Source organism: Lepidochelys kempii, chromosome 4 (assembly GCF_965140265.1).
Source record: "Lepidochelys kempii isolate rLepKem1 chromosome 4, rLepKem1.hap2, whole genome shotgun sequence".
NCBI classification, from domain to species: domain Eukaryota; kingdom Metazoa; phylum Chordata; order Testudines; family Cheloniidae; genus Lepidochelys; species Lepidochelys kempii.
The window spans coordinates 10535678-10548958 of record NC_133259.1 but is presented as its reverse complement, the minus strand read 5'-3'; the positions used below and the strand labels follow the sequence as shown (position 1 = coordinate 10548958).

General features: G+C 45.9%; 1 protein-coding gene across 1 annotated transcript; it reads left to right on the top strand.

Annotated features, from left to right (window-relative positions):
* The first annotated feature begins 1314 nt into the window (after nt 1-1314).
* AREG (amphiregulin) lies at nt 1315-12419 on the top strand. Its single transcript, XM_073340361.1, has 6 exons — nt 1315-1438; nt 2104-2304; nt 5277-5466; nt 5934-6092; nt 8671-8770; nt 10349-12419. The coding sequence occupies exons 1-5, from the start codon at nt 1396-1398 to the stop codon at nt 8756-8758; spliced, it is 681 nt and encodes a 226-aa protein (XP_073196462.1). The 5' UTR covers nt 1315-1395; the 3' UTR covers nt 8759-8770; nt 10349-12419.
* The last annotated feature ends 862 nt before the right edge of the window (nt 12420-13281 follow it).

Sequence of the window (13281 nt, the reverse complement as noted above, 5' to 3'; positions counted from 1 at the left end):
CCGTTTGACATGGTTTTCAGTTTGGTTTCTAGTCAACAGCTGGGATGTAGCGTTGCTCTCTTAATCACAGAGCCAGGGTGGCAGGAGCCTTCCCAGGCTCATGGGTCAGGCAGAACTGCAATGGGGTATTTAGGTAGTCCTCTCCTCCGAACACCCTCAGGAAGCCCCAAAGGGGCAGGGAAGGGATGGAATCATGGCTCCCTCCATGCCAGCCAGCCCCCTGAGGAGGAAGCCACATGGGGGCAGGGTGGGGGTGTCATCAGGGCTGCACACCCCGAAGCATTGTTCCCCCAAGGCAGTGCTCCCCCCTGCAGCACACTGATAAGACAGCGCCCCGGGGGGGAGATGATACAGAGGCAGAATGGAATGCTCTCGCAGAGGGGAACCTATCGGCATTTACCCATAAAACGCTAATCCTTCCAAGCCTGCCAGGAAGGAAAAGCCCGGCCCTGCACTAAATCCCCTACAATCTTAGGTCCAGATCTTGCAGACCCTTATGCACCATCTTAGCCGTACACAGCCAGGCAGTCGCATGGACATCCAGGCGAAGTTTGGGCATAAGGTTTTGTAAGGCTGGACTCTGGGTACATGGGGAGAGCCAGCAGAGGGCTACAGCAAGCCATCCTTTCCAGGCAACAGGTGCTACCAATACCCACTTTCCTTAGGCACCCGAAGGCTGTTCTCAGAAATAAAACAGTCAGTATGAACGACCGTTAGAACAGATGCAGCAAGGAGGGAAATCTTATTGGCACGCCAGATGTTGCTCTCCCCATAAGCTGGCTGAAAAGCAGCAAACACTTGTCGGGATCTTTTTGAGAAAAACGGGGGGGGGGGGGGAGCATTTGCCTTAGATTTCGACATGTGCCTTCTTTGGACCAGGTGTAACTGGAAGGAGGCCAAGCTAGGCCAGCGCCAGGGTCAGTCAGCCGGGCGGACTCCGCGATCAGCTGGCTGCCCGGGGAGCCTCTCTGGGGGGACAAACACGTGCCCTGAGCCCGCACGTGGGCCGGGGTGGGTGCAAGGCGCTGCAGGCGGGCAGCGCACGTGTAAGGGGAAGCCCTGCCCGACTTTCACGGCCCCGCCCGCACTCTCCCCCCTCCCCACCCACGGCCCCGCTGGCGGGTCCCCCCTTTTCGCTCTGGGCCACGCATTCCTCCCGGCGGCCGCCCTGCGCACCCAGGGGTGGCGCCCGCCCCGCCTCCAGCCGCGCTCCCCTCGGCTGACGTAGGCCGACGCTCCCGCCCCAGCCCCGCCGGCCGCGGCCAGGGCTATATAGCGCGGCGGCCGCGGGCGGCTCCCCATGGAGCGCAGGCAGCTGGGGCCGGGAGCTCAGCGCGCACAGGGACTCCGCCGCGTAGTGAAGCCGGCCGGGAGGCCGGGACGCCGCCGTCTCCGATGCGAGCCCTGCTGCTGCTCTGCGCGCTGGCCGGGCTCTGCGGTGAGCCGCCGCGGTCCGGTCGCGGGGCGTTCCGCCGGCCCCCCGGGGAGGGAGCCGCGGGGCTTCCCGCTGCAGGGCAGGCAGGGCGCTCGGGCTGAGCAGCGGTCAGGTCTCCTAACCCGTGGCTTTCCGTACGGGACCCGGCTGAAAAAGAGCCCCCGGTGCTGTAATCCGGATTAGAACCCCCTGTTTCCTTCGGCCCGGCCAACTGATCCGTTTTTGCTCCTCTCATAGTACTTACCATGGGCCTGCGTTGCGCTGCCCAGCGGGGTCCGCTTTCCCCTGGTGGCCAGATGGAGGGAGGCTATTCACTCTTTAGCAATTTGGAAACTGCTGAAGTCCCTCTAGAAACTGACTGCGGTCAACCCCCGCTCTGTCTTGCGGGGTAGACTGGCCCCCTGCAGTCCCCCTGGGTTTTAGGTCTGTCCTAGCTAAGAAGAAAACCTTAAAACCCAGTCTTTGGTTTTTAAATCCTTGGACTGGCATAAGTGAGCTTGCATTTGAAAAGCTCAGCGCTGCTTCTTTAGTGACTCACTTGTGGGTGATGGCATGTGTCCAGTAGCCGCTTAATGTGTGCTCCGAGGTAAACCCTTTTGCCAGCTTTGATTTGAGGGGTAGGCCTGGGATCCTGATTCACTTCAACGCGTCTTCATTCTGTTCTGTAGGGTGCCAACCTGCTGCTGGATTAGGACTAAATGCGACCGAGCAGGAGGAAAACGTGCCTATGGTATGGGACCACAGTGTGGATGGGAGCACCAGGCCTTCAGGAATTGACTATGAAGATGCTGAGGAAGATGAGGAGGAGGAGGAGGAGGAGGACCGGGACCCAGCGGTGCCTATGTACATTGTAGATGATTCAATTAGAGGTGAGTTGAAGTGACGCTTCTGCGTGTTGTCCCCAAGGACCCCAAATCGTGTTTGACCAGGATAATGTATCACATGGAGAAATCTCTTTGGGTGAGCTTGCTCACTACTTGGCTATTAACTGTTACATACAAGAATAATCTTATTGTTCTAAAGATGACTATTTTGATGAGCCTTGAACTTGCCTTCCATTGATTCGTGCATCCTAATATTACACTGCTTGGTTTGCCAAATATATTGGCAACCAGTGGTGTGCAGGATGTTGAAGCAATTTAGCATTCCCCAAAAACCTAAAACTTTCTAGCTGCTATTCTCTGCTGGTGTAGTTACTTTAAAGTCAGACCTATGAAGTGGCTGGACTTTCATATGTGCCCTGTACTTCCTGCTCTCACGAGGTGCTAGTCAATGTGGAGTACTTGCAAAAATCTGTCTTAGAATTTTTTGACTTGCAATAAAATCAATGCAAATTCTCTGCTGGGAAGTAGCTACAGGGTGACTAGCAAGCACCAGTTTATTGTGCAATGATTGGAGTATGCCTAGACTAGGATAAAAGGTGGGTTTTTAAATGGTAGCTACTTGTCTTGTCCAACATGGTCTTAAAATATTAGTGTAGGTGGGGCAAACTTGTGTTGTAGCATGTTAGCTGGTTGAGGTGAACCCCAACTGCAGCTTGTCCGCACCAAAGCCTTTAACTTAAAATTCACGTTAGCAAACGTTGCACCTTTCTGTTTAGGTGAAGCCTCCAAGTTGCCCGTAACTGTTTTGTATGCCTGCGATCCAGGAAAGCACTAGTGTATGGTGACTAATAGTACAGGGTCTTCTCCTGTTTCCTGTTTGGCCCATGCCCTTGTATGTTAGGGAGGCTTAATAGGGAATGGCAATGGAAAAAGTCAGAGAGCTACTTACAGGACTTGAGGTCACTTCTGCAGTCTATAAGGTTGTCCTTGTATTTAACATCCAATAGTCTGCACGCTCCAGTGTGCTATGGGGCATGAACTGGTTGCCATTAGTCAGTGGAAAGATGCCCATGATTCCAGTGGTAGTTCAAAGGATCTGGCTCTTAGACGCAAGCCTGAGCTACAATGTTCTAAGTAGAACTTGCTTTTTGTGCAAGGTGGGTTTGGTCTGGGCCCATCTCTGATCTGTTGTGCCGAATGGTCTAGGCTTCCGTGAGAAAATTGAATCTGTCAACATAAGTTGGGCCTCAAATGTATTGGTTCATGGGCTAGATAATAGATGCACTTGAAACTGGGCTGTTAACCAGAGGCTGCTGTTTTGTTGATGGGCTATGGACTTTTTGCACTGGGCTGCTTAAAGCCCCACAAACTTAAATTCCGCATCAGATTGCTTCCCACACCATACCCGAAGATGCCTCAGCAGCTTTCTAAGGATATACAACTTGCAAACTATTGTTGGTTTGTATTAATAAAACCACCAGGACAATTGGACAACAGCCTTTTCCTTTAAACCCAAACTTACAGGTTGAGTCCTGTAAGGTAAGGGATGAAAGAAGGACCTGCTGTCAAAGTAGATCGATTGTCTTGATCTGCCAAAGTTAACTGAACAGCTGATGCCCTTGGCCTGACCATAGTGACTATGGATGGCTTTATTCTTCTAGGGGAAAAGAAACCAGACAACCGGGCCGGTACTTTTTGGTTTGCCTGCTGGTATAACTAATATCACTTCACAGGCAAAAATGTCTGCTAGCTGAGGATGGTGTCTTCTTTTGAGTAACCAAAATACATGACAAATTTAGTTAATAAGAACTTAAAATGCTCAGGTGTATATTTGGAGGCTTTTCCGCAGCTAAGTAGACTCTGGTTTTATGATAACCAGGGAATTGAACTAGCCTTTGAGAAGGGTAAGGTCATGAAGCGAATGACTCTCAAACCAATTTGATAAGCCATAGATTGAAAGTTGCATCATGCTGTGAGAGAGAGTAAAATATTTATTCTAGAGTATGTGGTGTACTGCTTGCGCCCATCTGCAAAGCAAGCAAGATCGATCAATAACTGTAGTTAACAATATATTTCATGAAAAGGACTAACACTATAAATAGATTTTCCTTGCTGTGCATTCCTGTGTATATTATCTGCATTCTAGAGGCTGCTAGGACTGTATATTATAGCTAAAGAGAAGTAGCTTGTCCTTTGTATTTAAGGATGCTACCATCTTTCTTTTGGAATGTAAAGAGAGGCCGTATAATTGCCTAGGCTAGCAGCTGAAGTTAAAAAATCATTTGCAGCATCATTAGTTTCCTCAAATGTATCTAATCTGGGATGACAATAACAGTAGAAGTAGTAGACCTGAAGTGACTTCAACTCTGGTGTGAATTTCCTTTCCAGTGTAAGATGTGAAGAGCTCTGAAGTAGGCGTAGTTACACACAATCTAGCATATTGCACACATTTATTTTCTATCTATGTATCCCACATAGCCATTGGGGATATCCTCACTAAGTTGTGAGGTCAAATTCTGCCTTTACAGGTGCATGCTGGCACCTGGTTGACAAGTGCTACCTCCGCTCACTGATGCGGTGGGGTGGGGGGGGAGACCTAAGTCAGTGGTTGCGGAACTTCACTCATAGTGGACCAAATCCTGTTTGTCTTGCAATTATTGTGAATAGTCCATTTGGGCCAATTCTTCATCTTGGCTTAAATGTGCCCCTGTAAACTAATACAGCGAGGATACCTTAATCAGTGTTTTATCTAAATTAAAAACCACGTGAAACAATGCTTAAGTTTTCCCTTCATCCTTCTATAGGGGTCATGTTTGAGGCTAAGTGAAAGAATCTTGGCCACAGAATGCTTAGTTATAAATATTCATTTGCATACGAATGCTTGCATTGTTTTTTTCCCCCCAAGACTCACTTCCTCACCCTTTTGCTGTAGGGTTAAGGCCTAAGGTATAATTCCATGTTGAACGGGATTAGCTGTTATAAATTCTGGACTGAACGTGACTTTATCTCTTTCCCAGTTGAACCGGTGATTAAACCCAAGCAAACAAAAACATATCGGGAAAAGAATCCTGACAAAATAAAAAAGAGAAACAAAGGGAAGAAAAATAAAAAGAAGAAGAAAGGGACACCATGTGAAGCAGAATACAAAAATTTTTGTATTCATGGTGAATGCAAATACCTAGAAGATCTCAAAGAAGTAACATGCAAGTAAGTTACAACTCAGATGTTGTCTAGATTATAAAAGTGTGTATCTGAATCTAGGGCAAGGTACTCATTGCGAATAATGGCTTAGTCAGAGGGAAATCAACTTGGTTCAACCTCTTGGATTGTCACGCAAGAGAAACTTTCCGCCATGTAAATTAGATGATGGTGGAATTCATAATCTGCATAACAAGCCACTGAACTCATCAGTTGGCCATAAAATTGAAAGCAGAAGGAATGGAAAGGCGTGCCTTCCTGAAACATCACACCCAAACTGATCTCAACTTGTTTCAATACCAGCAAACCTTGGGCTAGAATGATGACTGCATTTCCTGCAAATTCTTTAACACTAGCACCTGGACCCCTGTGTCAATTGACTGAAAAGTCACCTGAAAGTGTCTGTGTGCTTGGCTTCAGACAGGCCACTCAGTGCTGCTGGAACTAACGCTGATATTCCTGTGGGCTATTTTCAGGTGTCGCCAGGATTACTTTGGTGAACGCTGTGGTGAACAGTTCATGAAGACTCAGAAGAGAAATGACATCGACAACGATTCAACAACAATATTGGTGGTGGTAGCTGTCCTGCTCTCCAGCATCAGCTTCATTGCAATTGTCGTCATTATTATAGCACAGTAAGTATAGCCCTTCCAAGTCCATCTGTCTAGCCTAATTAAATAGTAGCTGGCACAGTATGGTGCCATTACAGAAAAATACTCTGGGGTTACACTGCCGCAGAGCGGGTTAAGGGCGCTCGGCCCTTCACGTGCATAAAATAAGACTGGTCCCTACCTTGAGGAGTTTACAGTCCAGCGCGGATTTAAAAAAAAAAAAGGATCGATCAATGGAGATGAGTTTGTAAGGTGACCCCAAAGGTGGTTGGCTGTGCATGGAGCACAGGGAGTCTGGCTCGGTCACTCCTGTTCTATTGTACAGCTTTGCCGTAGCTGGGAGCAGAAGTGGCATTGGAGGACACGCAAGTGGAGACTAGTAGTGAAAAATGCTAATGCTAACTTGTTTAGTTGAACAGTCTCTGTTACAAGTAGATAATGTCCTCTAACGGGAACATGGAGCTCCCATTGATGTCAGTGGGGAAGGTGGGAAGTGGAGGTGGAGTATGACTGTATAGACCTCTAAATGTACTCTTAACTTCATAGGAGTAGGCCATCTAGATCACTAATCCCAGACAGAAAAACTGTGTAATATATATGCTTAGTGTAATCTCTATGGACAAGAGGTTGATTGGCAAGAAACTCAGGCAAAACTCTACCTCTACACTCGACCAAACGTTGATATATTGGACACATAACGGGAGGGAGCAAAAGTCATTCTTCTCAAGAGCAAACTACGTCAGTTTACAAACAAAAAACGAAGTTGCATAAGTAGCTGCCTCTTGGAAAACTGAACATGAGGGAGATGGAGTAACTGCCAACCCCAAATCTCACTGATTTTACCATCTCCATCTTGGTTCAGATGGTGATCTAAATGACGTTTATCTTGGATAGGCACATGCAGGGTCGGGGAAGTAAATGGGAACTGTTGACTTCTGCCGTGCCAGGTTCACAAGATCATGTCTTCAAGGCTAGGTGCCCAGAAAGCACAGTGAACTTGTGCTCTAGTATATTGCCTTGATTCTTATCTCCGTGATATTACTCATGCAACTGGGTGACCACAAATGAAGTAATTCCATTGTTACGCTGGTGAACTAGAGCCCAGGCTTCAGTGAAGCATTCCTCATGTGGGCATGTGTCAATCAGATATCTGTCCCTTCCTCTATTCCCCTAAAATGTACAGAAACACCATTCCCAGATAAACGCAGAGGGCACTAAATGTAGCCAAAATCTGGAGCTCTATCCACAATAAACCATTTGAAAGCTGTTCTTCCTATCCTTGGCAAAATTAGCCAGTTATGAGCACTGTGTGGTAGCTGATGACACTCTGGTTTGTGCTTATGTCCCCCTTTTTAAAAACTTTCATGTCTGTTAGGGCAGGCTGGTATATGATGTGTAGTGAACTAGCATAGAATGCCACTGTGGAACTTAAGCTGGCTACGCAATAAATCGTACTGTACTGCAGCCTGGGATAATGCAAAGCAAACCCCAAAGCCAGGATCTAAAATTAGACTAGACAGACTACACTATAATAACTGAATCAGGTACATGCTGTACCTATTCCTGCAATTCAGGAAACCAAGGTGTGCACTTTTGTCTGTTTATTGCTTCATACTTAAGTCTCATTTAAGAAATGCTGTTGCAGACACAAATGGCCTTAAGTATTCACCACATTACAGATGGGATACTTCTTTCATACTCCGTGGCATTGTGAAGAGTAACTGGTTCACATTTGAAAAGCATGTGGGGAGGGTGATTAAAATACGGCTTATATATTAGTGTGGGATAAGACCAGTTTTTAATTTTATTTGATCAAACTAGGACCTTCCACAAATGTATCTTTAGGCATAAGTCTCAAGTTTGCAAAAAACTGTCTAAAATCGTCCAGATCTGAAGCCACCCTTGGAAAGAGCCGCTGGAGCTGAAAGTTCATTGAGCATGCTATGTGGGGTCCAAGTGCTCTGAAGATGAAGTACTAACACCCTTATAACAACCACATGGAGTAGTTAAATGAGACTTAATTTTCTGTGAGATATGGAAGCTGCTTATCTTTCTGAAATAGAATGTGGGGTTTTTTTTACATTCTCCTGCTGACCTATGCTTTGGGCAAGAAGCCCTCAAAGTCTTAAGAACAGTAATAAGACAGTAGTTAAAGCAGGCGCAGTTGCGGGTGGTGGTGAATTCTTGGCTTCTATTCCGGAACCACTGTATAATCTTGGACAAGTTACTTAGGGTAGAATTTATCAAAAGCGCTCAGCCTTGGCCTGTTCCCATTGGAAATCAATGGGAAAACCGATCAAAATGAGGATTGTGATATTTAACCCTTTCCTGTAAAGCACATGGATGAAAAGTCCCATGGAAATGTCCAGTATTCTAGAACTTGGAATTTCCTTTTGCTGGACCCAGCCCTGGAGCTGTGCATGGATTACAGCAGTGTATGTTCAGAGCTGGAGAATGCTTGGCAAACAAAAGCAGTTCTCCTGCTTTCCACAAGCTGGTTCCTTAAAGTTACAGTCTGACTATTGGAGGATACGCTTTAGGGATGGGGGGCAAACATACTCACTCAGAATGAGCTCTAAACCCTAATGCTTTGACTCCACAGGCTCAGGAAAACGTATCCTCAATGTGAAGAAAAGGAGGAAAGAAAAAAGCTCAGACAAGAGACTGGAAATGGCCACGTCGGCGTGTAAAGGAGAGCGCAGGTACAGAATGACATTGCCTTAGTTTGATGATATTCTAAGCTTGTACCATCCACAAAACACTTACACGCTTCATAATTCTGCATAACCGGGAGTTTTAGACTCTTGCTGTGTGCACAGCTGTTAGGAAACAGGATCCTAAACTCCTGGTGTGGGTAATAGCCTTGTGGGTACTTGGAGAACCTGTTTCTTGTCTTATGCAGAGGCAAGGGATAGAAAGACCTTGAAATGCCTGATCACAGGTGAATGACCTGGTAGCCTCTTGTCTCCGTCAAACCTTGACAAACATAGACCTGCGCAGAAATTCCTGCGGCTTTAATAGCATCCACGCTCCCTTCTGTGTCTGCTTTCCCCTGGCTCACAGGAGGGGCTGGAGCTGAGGGAAAGCCTCACAAAGGGAGCCATTGGCAGTATGGGAGTAGTACAGAACCTCCCTCCCCATCGGCTCTCTGGCAGTTTGAAGCGTGTGCTCCCTCTGAGGCCACAGACTGCTTGAGTCATGGCAGAAAAAGAAACCGAGCGTGGGCCGCCTGAGGGGAGGGTGCCAAGCACTCCTTTCCCTGTCATGGCCTTTTCTATTCATTCCGTTACCGAGGGAGGCTGTGTAGTATCTAAGTGACGTCCACACTTAGCTCCATGAAAGTTCATTCAGACTTGGCCTTGGAGACCAAATTTCCTCCATATAAGAACAGCACAAGCTTTGTAACGGCTTGTCCCCGCCTTGGACTGCAGGAGCTGTATTTAAATGTGAGGAAAGGAAATGTGTCTAGTTGGTCAATACAGACATTGTCCACTTGAGTGCCTACAGGGCTGCCAGCCTGCTATGATGTGGGCATCTGTCCTGTTAGAGAACTGACACCACCAGCATGTATTTGCAGGGGAGGGGTAAGAGGAGAAGGCAGCACATGTCCTAACTGAGTGCTGTAAAACAAATTCTCTTGCATGTCATGTGTTGGCTAAAACCTTGTCATGTCCTAGCTGTATCTAAATGTGAACTAGTGATCTCCATGTGACTTGGTATCCTGGCAGTTCTTTGAGCCATCCAGTTCTGCTTGGTCTTCCAGTCCTCCCTAAAATCCTTTTAAAATCTAGCTTTATCTCACCTACTTATGCAAAATCCAGATTGCTTTTCTTAATGCAGTAAGCGATCACTTCCCCCTCTTTTGGCTAAAGGACTAGGTCTGATCTCAGAGCCAAGGACCCCAGGCATATCTAGCTCATTGACTATAAGGGGCTGATGCAGTTGGCTAAAAAATAACTGGAAAGAATAATTTTGAGTACAAGCCATGGGGCCACACCTTGAACTGTTGTAAACTGTAGTTGGTGGATATATGCAGATTTACACCAGCTGGGGATCTGGCCCCATAGCTTTAGATTTATGCCTGGACCAGTTGATACTTACTGCCTTTCTATTAAGGCCTGAATACTTATCTCCTTGAAAAAGCAGTAAGAAACCCCAAATCTTTCAACATAGACTCTGACAGCAAAGACTGTGTTCAGTCTGCTGTGGCTTGACTTTCAAATCAGGTCATAACTTGCATTGCCCTTCACATGGTATGATTTAGTCTTTGTCTCTTGCAGAACATGAAGCTGAAATGACCTTTGCCGAAGCGACAGAGTAACTCCTTCATGAAGATGCATGTAGGAGATGGCCAGTGTTGGAGCCACTAGGAGCTGTTGCCAGGAGGCCCCACTCAATCGACATGGATCCTGTAAGGAGGCATCTGAAGAACAACTTGATGCTGAGAAGCTAGCTGGGCAGGGCTGCTGCCTCCACACTGGGCAGCCAGGATGTGTTGGATGTTGCAACTAGAGGGTTAAAAGCACCACTGTTAGGAGCTACAGGAACTTCTGACATTGGGCCCCATCCAGTTATTGATGGAAGACTACTATCTTTCTGCTGCTACCTGGATAACATTCCTTCTGACTCTTGCGGTTTGCTGCGAATGTTGTAGAAAGTCTCCCTTTAGGGAGATCATGGCTTTAAGGAGAACAGAGAGCTTGTTGCCCCTCTCTGCCCCATTGTTACACAAAAGGAAGTGGGACCAGATTTGATTAAGCTTGTTCCCCAGACCTTTGTGACTGGAGGTGCACTACAGGTGTGGGGACGAGCTTTCTTCTCCCACCCCTGTGATCCTACGTGCTGTATCTGCTTTATTAGCAGCAGGCCAGGAATCTGAAGGCTTGTCTGGACCACCGGGGTCTGAATTCTAGTGTGCTGTGGACTAACTGGTCTGTGTCAACCTTGCTGGTGCACGCTACAGATTTACCTAGTGCAAAGTTATAGTCCTGTTCCAAGCAGTAATGCACACTGGGAAACTTGCAATGCCAGCAGGGTCCACATAGTCCAGTTTGCGCATGACATACTAGTTCAGACTAAAGTGTGGTGTGGACAAGCCCTGACTCTGGTTCTTCCCCAAAATCCACTCATGATATCTCACTGAAGATCCCTTTTGTAATAAACCTGGGCCCTGATCCTGCGAACACTTAAGCATGAGTAATTCCATTGACTTCAATGGGACTATTCATATGAGTGAAGTTATGCACCCATTTGCTGGACTGAGTGATTGCTTTGGGGTCTCAATTAGAATCATAGAATATCAGGGTTGGAAGGGACCTCAGGAGGTCATCTAGTCCAATCTCCTGCTCAGAGCAGGACCAGTCCCCCACTAAATCATCCCAGCCAGGGCTTTGTCAAGCCGGGCCTTAAAAACCACTAAGGATGGAGGTTCCACCACCTCCTTAGGTAACCCATTCCAGTGCTTCACCACCCTCCTAGTGAAAGATTTTCCTAATATCAAACCTAAACCTCCCCACTGCAACTTTGAGACCAGTACTCCTTGTAGATTGTCTCCAGGTTTTTCTTCTAGTACCTTGGACAATGAAAACCTTTGTTCTAATTTTAAGTTCATAAGATCAAGAACTAGGTGCTGTTGCCCAGCTAAGATGCGCATTAAAGAAAACATGAGCACTCCGAAATTCCAGAAAATGTGGAATCAAACCCTTAGTTTTCAGGCATTCCTTGGGTCTTTTTTACAGAACCTCTGCCAGATAATTTATTAGTCATTTGTCTGTGATCTCATTGTCCATAGCTTCCTCCCTAGGCTTCCAGATCTTGGTACACCAGACCCTCGCTAGAACGTGGGATTTGGGATCCATGCACAGTACTGCGTTAACACAGGGACCGCATTAAAATGAATTGCAATTAAAGTAATTAAATTTGGCATCCATGGCTGCGACCGCATTATATGCGAATGCCCACTCTATAGATGCGCGTTCTAGCGAGTGTCTGGTGTACTTCCAACTAAACCTCAAGTAATAAAAGATGATAAAAGATATAAAATGTTTTCTAGATCCAGTAATAGAGAACCTCTCTTCTGGAGAAGAGCTAGAGTCAGATACTACTGCTTGCTGAATATCAACAATAACTTTTATAGATGTTGTGACCCCCCCCCCCCCCGAAATGCACAGAATTTTCTAAAGTACTTTGTCTTAAAAATCTCCTTTTGCTGACCTGTGTCCTTATGATCTCATTTGAGAACTTTCCTTAACAGATTCAAACCAAATCTTACGCATGAAGTATTGCATTCTTTTCAGGAGTCAAGTATGTTTATAATTTATTTCAAAGGCTTAACCATCAGAAAAGATTTTTCTATTAAGCAAAACTGTAAAATTAAATTTTATTTCTGTAAAGTATGTAAGTACAGAGTTTTATACTATTGTAAATATTTATTACTGTATTTAATATTTAAGGTATGTGCACAACATAAAGGAAACCTATTTATTTTGTAATTAAACTTTCTTTTTACATAAATAGTCTAGTTTATGCTGATCAAGGGGTGTTGAGATAAAAGAAAAATGATGACCCAAAACTTGATCCCTCAACTAGGGGTTGCGAACAGGGAGAGAGACTGTAAACACACCCCCTTCTTAATGAGAAGGGTAAGTTCTCAGTTTTCTGTTGTGAATCTCTAGTTTCCATGGGCAAGGCTGCAAACCAGTGATCTAAAAAACTTAGAGTAAATTAGTTATACAGGCACAGATCTCCAAAGGTATGTAGCCTCACCCACATGCTGCTCTAACCAAATATGGAAAAGGAAGACACTGATTTGGTAAAATAGGAGCACTTTGTTCAGTAACTCCTGTAAAAGGAACTAAGCTTCCAAGCCTTGCGTTAATGAATGGGGGAGTTGGACCTAATATCCGTGGTTCTGTAGAAGGTCTAAACTCTAGTTAGCTGTACAGACCATCAGCCTGACAGTATGGAATGGGAGGGAAAGCTATGCATAATAAGTCAAGAGACTATTTAGTCTTTCCTATCCTGCAGCTCTTTAATGAGTTTAGTGGCACGCTCTACTAGGGCTCCTCATCGTCTTGAAATGGTATGTAGAACAGGAAAAACAGAATGTTTGAAGGTTATTAGTCTGTCCGCATGTTGCCTTAAAGCCACAACTAGCCTCTGAATTGAAAGTGTCTTGCCAGTTTTAGTCTGTGTCCTCCACCTTTTTCACCTT